The sequence below is a fragment of the Olea europaea genome, chromosome 22, assembly GCF_002742605.1.
Source record: "Olea europaea var. sylvestris chromosome 22, O_europaea_v1, whole genome shotgun sequence".
Lineage (NCBI taxonomy): Eukaryota > Viridiplantae > Streptophyta > Magnoliopsida > Lamiales > Oleaceae > Olea > Olea europaea.
Genome location: NC_036258.1, coordinates 13,609,328 through 13,620,047, shown reverse-complemented (window position 1 = coordinate 13,620,047; position 10,720 = coordinate 13,609,328). Strand labels below are relative to the sequence as shown.

The following is a 10,720-nucleotide window of genomic DNA, read 5'->3' as shown; positions in this document are numbered from 1 at the left end:
TGGTAATGAAGTGTTGCTCCATATGTGACTGCTGTTGGAACTGCTCCAACAATTTGGACCTGGATTTTTAAAGCTGATAACAACAATGGATCTGCAATTGACATATTAAAATTTGGAAACATAGTAACAAGTACTATTCCCGCATTGAGTGTAGTTTCCACAATGCCAATACATGCATGTTGATAATCAACAAATCGTGTATCTAGAAGAGCAATTCTAGAAACAGCCGGGAGACCTTTTCTTCCATGGAGGGTAAGTGCAATTCTCACAGCTCCAAAATGAAGATGGGTAAAACCTTCAGATAACCATACTTTTGGAAGATGAGATGGTAAATCTAAGGTAACAAACTGCTCCTTTTCAGTAGCAGGTAGAAGATGCTGATCAAACTTTGATGCCTGAACATATTCTTTGATTTGGGATTTTGATGGTGAAATGATACTTTTAACAGTTTTGGTGAAAGAATTTCGGGGTTTGTTATATGGAAGGTAAGGATTGACAAGAGATAGATCTGTAACTGGGATTTTTTCAAATTCAGGTAGGTAAGATATTTCATAAAGGGAGTCGATTTTAGAAGCATTAGATTTTCGAAAGGAGGTGGAGGGTGCTAATATAGATATTCAGACATAATTTTTAATGTGTTCTTCCTAGTTTCTTTCAAACTGGATAATTCCAATCAGAATAGTAAGATCAAGATAACAACATGGCTCTGATACCAACATAGTGGGGGTGTGGTAACACTCTGAAGAAAAATTTGATACTACAACTTGGCCTTGGTGGAAGCAACATGAACTCTCCTCTGATTCAGATGATTCAAATGAACCTGGACGAGAAGCAAATCTTGGAACACCTTGATGACTCAGCAGCTCGTGTGAAATAATCATTTTGACGTTTGCAATACAATCCCTTTTAAAAAGTAGATTCTTTACTTTTTAAAAGATGGTTGTAAAATTATTGTACTAAAAGTAGTGAGTCATGCTAATAAAGTGATGAGTCATGTCCTTTAAAGTGATGAGTCATATCCTTTTAAGTTGTGAGCCATGTCCTTATGTAATAAGTATTGTACTAAAAGTGATGAGTCATCGATAGTATTATTAGTTTTGTGTCGGTTGAATGATGAGGCTCCTCCTCTATATAAGGAGCTCTTATCTTTCATTGAGGATCATCTCGAGCTCAACTCTTCTTAATAAAAAGTTAGTTCCTCTTAACAATGTTTTTCTAAAATCCTTTCTTTGTTCTTCCATAGTCTTGACAACTGTGAAAATTTCAGAATGAATAAGTAAGAACAAGATCTAAGTAGTATCAAAAGTATGCTCTGTAGTTACCTCTTTGAGGATCCTCTGCATCAGAAAATTTGGCACTACTGATTATATGATCCCATATGGAAGTTTGGTAATACCGAAAGTCAGGCCCTATGTTGTTGCCCAAAGGGCTTGTTGTAGGCTAGAATACAGAGTGTTACCACACCCCCACTATGTTGGTATCACCAAGTTTGACAGATAATGATATTACATTTTGACCCTTGATTTAAATAAATGCATGCCACCTCACCAGTTGTCAATAAAGGTGTAAACATCATTTGTACAAATGGCTTAGTTGAATTAAGAATCTTACCCATAAAAAGTTCAGTTTCGACCAAAATAAGGCTTCTACCAACTAAATTTAGCTGTTCAAAGATGGTTACAAATATCAAACAAGATGTCATCCAATCCTTTTCTCAAGAATAATGCAATTTACAGTCATTCATTGTCACAGTCGTCATATATAGCATACATGTAACGATTAGTAATTTAATATATGAGGTAAGAAAAAACTATTTTATTACATCAAATCACAAACTACCATGTAAAATGTTATATAAAGCAACTACCACAATGAGTGACTATGAATAGCATTACTCTTTTTTCAGACCTAACCGGCCTACTCTCGTGTCCCTCAATCTTCCTAAACCATCCCGTTACTCTAATATGAAAGAAACCTCCAACCAAAGAATAGATATAATTGGGATACCCTTCCTTAAACTCTTTCATAGAGCCAAACCCACATCAAAATTCATAACCATCAAAATAGAAACAAGAAGAAATGACATTCTATAACCAGAAATACTATAGGGCTGAATATTAAATCCAGATACTAATGAAGGCAAGAAACATAGAAGACTTGTAGTAAATCCACATTGCAAATAAATAGGATTGGATAGGACTTGACAACATAAATGTGTGAGGCCAGTTTTACAAGGCATTTTGTTCATCTCAGATGGTACATGGAAATTGATAAAACAAAACGCTTCCAACTGATATGACACCACAGGAGAATATAAGCACTCAGCCATAACATCAAAGCCTCAACTTAGAGTGCAAAACTTCTCAAGAAGTTAGGCAGTACGATCAACATGTCAACAAAAATGCCCGGGCCAGCACAGATTCAGCCACGACATGGCACAGCCCTTTTACACATCTAAGTTAACCTCATCCCAGGATCTCTCTGTCAATTGCTACATCTGTAGTTAAAACAAGAGAACGGAGGACGAGATAACAAAGATAATACCAAGAACTTCCATTGTAATCCAGTTAAGCCAAAGATGTATCATGAAATCGATTGGATTCATATTGTTAATCTAAAATAATCGAGCTAAGAAGAGAAGTTAAATTGCACATGATCCTTAGATCTACACTCGTGTTGGCTATGCTCTTGAACTAAATAATTAACTTCGATAAATTTATTATGAGTTTAAATTTCCTAGTACTAGAACTTCTACGTTTGTTCTTTAGCACAATTAATTAAAAGTAAAACTTCTAACGTTTAGAAGAGGGCATCTTCAACTAGGATTTGATAGGGTTTTTTTTTTTTTTTTTTTTTTCCAAACTCTAGGATTTGACGACCTGGATTCAAAGACGTCAAGCTGAAGCAACTCGCTCCAATAATAAGGTTCCTTGAGAAGTCGATCAAGAAAGCAAAGCATCCAATGCAAACTGTTAGCTAAAATATCACTAAGGATAAACATTATTAATCTGTACAAAAGTGTCAGTCGTAGACTAGTTGATTGAGTTTCAAACTTGACATTGTTCGTAGAGTCCACAAACAATCTGGAAAAGCTAGAAAATCTGCAATCCACGTTGAGGCAAGTGAGAATTAACCATGTACTATCACTGTTGACCCCAAAAAGTGCGCCAACAGATGCCGGTCCCACCCGCGCTTGCGTGGGCGAATGTCCAACACGCTAAGACACGTGGACGGTCTAAAACGAGCGGTTCAAAGGGGCGTGGGAGTAGCCCGACGATATTCGTAATCCGATTGTACAATAATTACCAACCGGTGCTCGTAGATGTATATGTAAAAGTGTATAAACTCGATTTATGTATTGCAAGTCACTGAGAGAGTTGAGTAAATGTAGTCTTTAGTATTGATTCTTGCATTAGCCCTTTGATATTACACAAGGAAAGTATTTATAGTAGTGCATATGAAATGGGAGCCCTTGGATGAAGTGGCACGTGGCCTCATCTCTTTAGTCCAAACATCTTTTCCTAGATATGGGGCTTGACTTGCTAGCTTACGGCGCATTTATTGCTTGTGCAGGGCCTCCATGCTAGTGACAAGACTTGACCTTTATGCTTGTGACAAACGTTCCATCAGTCATTCAAATAAGATCTGTGCAGGTGATCTCTTGGGAGGAGTGACTATGGAGGATGTTTCCTTGTGGTTCAGAGGCTCGCGCATCAGCTTGGGGGCTTCGGCCATTTGTCATGATACTTCCACTTGAGGGCCTCAACTGCTCTCAACAGGTTACAACAGAGCCTGACTTCGGTTCGTAGGCCTCGGTCAATGGGCCTCGAAGCAGTTCGGATGTAGCCCACTTCGGCATTGTGTGCCACCTCGGTAGGAATGCCACGTGGGTCGCCATGAGTGGGCCATTGTCCCAGGTAGGTTGGCCAGGTGTGACAACACGCAACAATAGTCCCCCAAGTTCAAGTATATTCATTTATGTTATGCGTGGACTTTAATGGAGTAAAAATTGAAAGAATTTTTGAACCCCAAATAATAGTCCCCGAAGTCCAAGTATAGATATTTATATCATGGTTGGAGTTTGAGAAGTGTCGCTGTGGGTGAGCGATGAAGTAGGCGAGGTGTTTGAAATCTGAAGATGAGCCGAGGTGGTTGAACTCTGAAGATGAGCCGAGGTGGGTGAGAGCCGAACCGCGAGGCTTTGATGTTGAGTGGTGAAGAGGAAGCTAAGGTGGTTGAGGAACCGAACCTGCGAGGCTTTGATGCTGAATGGCGAAGAGAGAAGCCGAGGTGATTGAGGAACCGAACCTGCGAGGCTTTGATGATGAATGGCGAAGAGAGAAGTTGAGGTGGTTGAGGAACCGAACTTGCGAGGCGGTGAAGAGGAAGCCGAGGTGGTTGAGGAACCGAACCTACGAGGCTTTGATGCTGAATGGCGAAGAGGAGAAGCCGAGGTGGTTGAGGAATCGAACCTGCGAGGCTTTGATGCTGAATGGCGAAGAGGAAGCCGAGGTGGTTGAGGAACCGAACCTGCGAGGCTGTGAAGAGGAACCCGAGGTGGTTGAGGAACCGAACCTGCGAGGCTTTGATGCTGAATGGCGAGGAGGAAAAGCCGAGGTAGTTGAGGAACCAAACCTGCGAGGCGGTGAAGAAGAAGCCGATGTGGTTGAGGAACCAAACCTGCGAGGCTTTGAAGAGAAAGCCGAGGTGCTGGAGTGGGTAGAGGAGCTGTATCCCAATTTGGACCTGGCTTAACTTAGGTCCGAATTTGTGGATGAGGTACCTCAGACCCCAGTTGAGGAGGTCCAGTGTGATGGAGAAGTTGATGCCGAAGCCCCAAGTGCTGAGGCAGAGGAAGCAACTACTGATGCCCAAGTTGCTGAAGCTCCAAGTGCTGAGGCGCCTCCGTCATCTAGCCAGGCATAGACTAGGTTTTACTTTTCAGTATTTTGGATGTAATGGCCAGAGGCCCTCCTTTGTAATCTTCCTTGAAATATCAATATAATGTCTTTCTTCTTTCATCGTTGTTCTTGGTTCCAATCAATCAACTTTGTGAGCCTCGGACTGAAATAAATGAACATAACTTGAGTGACTGAACTGTGAGAATCTCGGACTTAAGCAAATTAACATGACTTAAGGATATGAACAGTGTGAGCCTCGGACTGTAGCGGTTGTGGCTTCTCCCCTCGGCGTTCAGCAAGGCCAAAGGGAGGCATGTGCTCTCGCCTCGAAATTCAAGCGAGGTGGCCCATAGGTGGGTCCCGAGCCTCTCCTCCGAGGTGACGACGCATCCCAGACATGGTAGATGGTGTAGCCATGTTGGGGCTTCTCCCCTTGGCGTTCAGCAAGGCCAAAAGGAGGTATGTGCTAGCGCCTCAGAGTTCAAGCGAGGTGGCCCAGAGGTGGGTCCCGAGCCTCTCCTCCGAGGTGATGACGCATCCTAGACATGGTGGATGGTGTAGCCATGTTGGGGCTTCTCCCCTTGGCGTTCAGCAAGGCCAAAAGGAGGCATGTGCTAGCGCCTCGGAGTTCAAGCGAGGTGGCCCAGAGGTGGGTCCCGAGCCTCTCCTCCGAGATGACGACGCATCCCAGACATGGTGGATGGTGCAGCCATGTTGAGGCTTCTCTCCCTGGCGTTTAGCAAGGCCAAAGGGAGGCATGTGGTTGTAGCCGGAGTATGTATCCATGAAGCTCAATAACTCGTGCCCAGCCGTGGAGTCCACCAATTGGTCAATCCTTGGAAGCGGAAAGCTGTCTTTCGGGCAAGCTCTATTGAGGTTTGTAAAGTCGATGCATACCCTTCATTTGCCATTGTGTTTTTTAACCAAGACCGGGTTGGAGACCTACCTCGGATAGGTGGACTCCCTGATGAAGCCATTTTGGATGAGCTTCTGAACCTCTTCCTTTAAGGCCTCATACCTCTCAGGGTTGAGAGCTCTCCTTTTTTGTCTATGCGGGGCAACATTAGGATCAACTTTCAAGTGGTGGCAGCTGATCTTGGGGTCTATATCCACCATGTCCTCATGCCTCCAAGCAAAGACGTCAAGGTTCTTGCCTAGAAAATCCTTAATCTTTTCTCTCAAGATGTTGGATAGGCCTCTGCCTACTTTCAACACCTTGGACGGATATCGGGGGTCGGCTGAGAAGCTCTCAAGTTCCTCTACAGGGGATGCTTGAGGCTCATGTTCCATTACGCGGGGGTCGATCTCATCAACGATCAGCACCTCCTCATTAAGCGGTGCGTCAATCATATCAACATCTTCTTGATCAATGGGAGCGTCACCTCAGACATCGCCATGACCACATCACCCATGATCACGTGGACGTCCCGGGGCTCTACCTTCTTAATGGAGCTTAGATAGCACTCTCTCGAGCCTCTCTGGTCGCCTCTCACCGTTGCCACCCCATTTTCTGTTGAGAATTTCATGCATAGGTGGTGGATGGAGGTGATTGCTCCCCATTCCTTTAGGGCTGGTCTACCCAAGACTCCGTGGTAAGCCGATCGACTGCCGACTACGAGGAACTCCATAAAGTTCATCGTAGTTTGAGGGGATTCTCCCATCTCTACTACCAATGTTATCTTTCCCCTCGGAGTGATGCTATCTCCGGTAAATCCGTACAATGGAGTGGTGGTGGGCGTCAACTGGTGGTCCAATATCATCTTGTCAAAGGCGGACCCGAATAAGATATTAACGGAGCTGCCGTTGTCGACTAGTGTTCGTTTGAGCCCATTTCGGGCTATGATAGCTCTCACCACCAGCGCGTCGCAGTGGGGGTAATGAACTCCTTCGGCGTCTTCTTGGGTGAAGACAATGGGTGGTACTTGGTTTCTTCGAGAGCTACTATCCACAATGTAGCTTGTCAGAGGGGGGTGCTTAGCCTCCCTAGCATAATTTCTTTTGGCGTTCCGTGTTTCACCGCCAACATAAGGGCTTCCAAATATGGTGTCTATCTCGTGGATAGGAGCCTCATCCTGAGTTTGCCTATTTCTTCGGTGTCTACGTCCTTCCCTGGGCCCCTCTGTGTCTTGCTCTCGTCGCCTTGGGGAGACATCCCTTTGATGAGGAGTGGCCGCCTCACGCCCATGTCGATTGTCTTGCCTGGGCGGGGGCCTGTTTGCCTGGGGCGAGTTATGTCTTTCCCTGACGGGTTCCTGCCAGGAGCGGTGTGCATATTCTCTGCAATCCGCGGTGTCGTGCCCGTAGGACCTATGGTGCAAACAGTATCCAGGGAGGTTTGGATTAGACCTATTTCTAGGTGCAAAACCTCGGCCTCGGCCTCTCCCTCTACGTGGTCCTTGCTGGGCTTGTATCTGATGTGGGTCAGCGGTTGGGTTGACATCCTCATACGCCAAGGTTGGTACTGCGTTCAGAGTTGTGGTGGCCAGGGCTTGGCCGGAGTTCTCATTTCCAGATTAGTTCATCTGGTAGTCCATGAGGTGTGAGGTCGGCCCCCTACCTCGCTGTCTTTGAGGAGGTGGGAGGCCCCTGCTTGCCCTGTTTCTATGCTCAATCAATTCTCCATTGATTATCTCCCTTCTCATCATCTCTAGTAGGGCGTCATAGGTGGTTGGGTCTTGATTCTGCACATCCCTCCAGAATAGGGTGTTCATGTTCAATCTTCCTCTCAACGCAGATAGTGCTTCCCTGTCGATGACTTGTACACAGTAGGTCATCTCGTCGGTGAAGCGGGATAGAAAGCTTTTCAAGGACTCGCCATGCGCCTGTCTCATATCTTGAAGACGCTGAATGGGGGCCTCTCCTTCCTTGCTCACTGCAAACCTCTTCAAGAAGGTAGTTTGGAACTCGAGCCAGCTTCGGATGCTCCCAGATGGTAACCTACTATACCAGATTTCAATCGCTCCACTGAGGTTAAATGGAATGCTCTGCACTTCACAGCTGGGGTGGCGCCCCTCAGGCTCATGTGAGTTTTGTAAGCGTTGAGGTGCTTTTCTTGGTCACCTCTCCCATCATACTTTGGTATTTTTGGCATGACATAGTGGCTCGGGACCTGGGCATCTCTTAGTTCCCTTGAGAATGGCAGGTTCTCATCATCATCGTCCAAGTCACAGGACCTCTGCCGCTCATCAGAATCGTAATCTTCGACCTCGTACCTCGGTTGTTGGTGAGAGGGTCCTGGCCGGCTCCTAGCCTCCTCCTCCCTCCTTTGCGGCCTACTTCTAGGCGGGACAGCGCGGAGGGCATTTTCATGCCGTCTCTCCGGCTGTTGGGGCATTGGAGGTGGAGGCTGTGGCCTCGCCCGAGGCTGCTGAGACTGCTGTTGACTGGGCCTTGGTTCGGCAGGGCTGATTCTGTCAAAAACACTTCCTGCTCTCCTCTGTCTTGGGTCTTGCTCATACGGAGGTGGAAAGTTATCATGGCTCATTTGGACCTCGGAGGGTCGGCCAGATGCATAATTGGTGGAAATGTCAACTCCCACTTCCCTCTTGAATGGACTTTCACCTCGGCCATAGTCTGGCGAGGCAGCCCTATGACTTTGGACCTCGTCCTCTTGCTGATAGTGCCCATGGGGGGCATATGGAGGAATGGGGAAACCTCCTTGGCCTTACATCTGGGCCATGAGCTCCTTCATGGCCAAGTTTTGGTTGGCTATATCCCTCATGTTGGCTGCCATAGTAGCCATTTCTCTTGATAGTCGTGCCGTCGCACGCATCCCACCTCTCCTTTGGTGGTAGAGCCTCTGCCGAGCTGCTGGGGCAGCAGGCTGGGGAGGCACATTCGTATTTTCTCTTACCCTCCTTGGGGGAGTATCTTCGTTAGAACTCATTTTTCCTTTATCAAACTTAGATTTCTCCAAGTGGTAGGGGTTCCTCCTGTTCTCTTTCGAGAACAAATCCTTTTTCAAGGGGGGTTGCCCAAATATTTTTTTAGCAAGCTTTTACCACAAGGTTACTCGTGGTTATGGTATGGATTTCCACAGACGGCGCTAATCTGTTGACCCCAAAAAGTGCGCCAACAGATGCCGGTCCCACCCGCGCTTGCGTGGGCGAATGTCCAACACGCTAAGACACGTGGACGGTCTAAAACGAGCGGTTCAAAGGGGCGTGGGAGTAGCCCGACGACGCGGGACGATGACGTTCGGGATCCGGCGGATTATTCGTAATCCGATTGTACAATAATTACCAACCGGTGCTCGTAGATGTATATGTAAAAGTGTATAAACTCGATTTATGTATTGCAAGTCACTGAGAGAGTTGAGTAAATGTAGTCTTTAGTATTGATTCTTGCATTAGCCCTTTGATATTACACAAGGGAAGTATTTATAGTAGTGCATATGAAATGGGAGCCCTTGGATGAAGTGGCACGTGGCCTCATCTCTTTAGTCAAAACTTCTTTTTCTAGATATGGGGCTTGCTTGCTAGCTTGCGGCGCATTTATTGCTTGTGCATGGCCTCCATGCTAGTGACAAGACTTGACCTTTATGCTTGTGACAAACGTTCCATCAGTCATTCAAATAAGATCTGTGCAGGTGATCTCTTGGGAGGAGTGACTGTGGAGGATGTTTCCTTGTGGTTCAGAGGCTCGCGCATCAGCTTGGGGGTTTCGGCCATTTGTCATGATACTTCCACTTGAGGGCCTCAGCTGCTCTCAACAGGTTACAGCAGAGCCTGACTTCGGTTCGTAGGTCTCGGTCAACGGGTCTCGGCAGATGGACTTCGGCTCGAAGCAGTTCGGAAGTAGCCCACCTCGACATTGTGTGCCACCTCGGTAGGAATGCCACATGGGTCGCCATGAGTGGGCCATTGTCCCAGGTAGGTTGGCCAGGTGTGACAACACGCAACAATCACCATCAACGGGTAAAAGAAGACAATTTGCAAGCAAAAAACCATCCTCAGACAAAATTTCAGAGCCTTTAGGGGCCATACTAGTATCTTGCAAATGCCTTCAATAGTCAAACTCAAACCAAGTTTCACACAACACAGCAATAAATTTTGCTATAAATGAAATAAAGGAACCAAAATAACAAGCATATAGAGGCTGTGACTCGGTAAAATCCAGCTCCAAACATGATCACAGTCAGTCATTTCCAAAAAGATTATGGAGATGTAAAAAGAATGGAAAGAGATTTCTGCTCCTAAACTAGAAATGAGTAGAACATCATGTCATTTTAATATGCAAAGCACCGATAAATGTTAAAGTTAGAAAGGTAGCAGGTTGAATATTTAACTTATTAAGCCACTTAATGTTATTTGAACGAAATATGAATAATGCAGTCGATCAGATGCAAACAGTGGCTCATATGTTCCTTCGTATGGTAATTAGTTACTGGTTTCAATCAAAAGAAATCAAAGTCTACAAGTGGCGATTGAGCACGAGAAATTCATTTACTTTCATATCCAGGTTCTCTTTTCTCTCAGTTTCTTACAGGTCATCCATGTCGGTCCTTCATTAATTCATAAACATTTCATCAAACTTTTATGCTGAATGCTATCCCAGCAAGATGAAATCAGTGTTCCAAAAAGCGTAATGCATTAAGATCAAGTTTTGGGCAAACGAGCATAGACGAGGCCTAAGCTTTAAAAGGCATAAAAAAGCATCTTCTTATTTTAATATTATTTTTATTTTTTAACAATGTAAAAATCATTTAATAATTAAAAGAAGACATCTTCAATGGACTTATAAGAACTTTATACATTTTTTCAAAGTTTCCAACAAAAAATAAGTTTTAAAATCATAATTACATAATGTAGATTGCATAA

The 10,720-nt window shown here is 45.0% G+C and overlaps 1 protein-coding gene across 1 annotated transcript; it reads right to left on the bottom strand.

Moving 5' to 3' along the window:
• Positions 1-6,948: 6,948 nt before the first annotated feature.
• LOC111371177 (basic salivary proline-rich protein 1-like) lies at positions 6,949-8,385 on the bottom strand. The gene is made up of 2 exons (XM_022993082.1): positions 8,070-8,385; positions 6,949-7,208 (listed from the first exon to the last, which is right to left on the bottom strand). The coding sequence occupies exons 1-2, from the start codon at positions 8,383-8,385 to the stop codon at positions 6,949-6,951; spliced, it is 576 nt and encodes a 191-aa protein (XP_022848850.1).
• Between the last annotated feature and the right edge of the window lie 2,335 nt (positions 8,386-10,720).

Excerpts from the sequence above, each read along its gene's own strand:
- LOC111371177 (XM_022993082.1), bottom strand. The coding sequence starts at position 8,385 with ATGAGCCATGATAACTTTCCACCTCCGTATGAGCAAGACCCAAGACAG. Across the intron at positions 7,209-8,069 it reads TGATGAGCGGCAGAGGTCCT|GTCCTACGGGCACGACACCG; the intron begins GTGACTTGGACG and ends TTTGCACCATAG.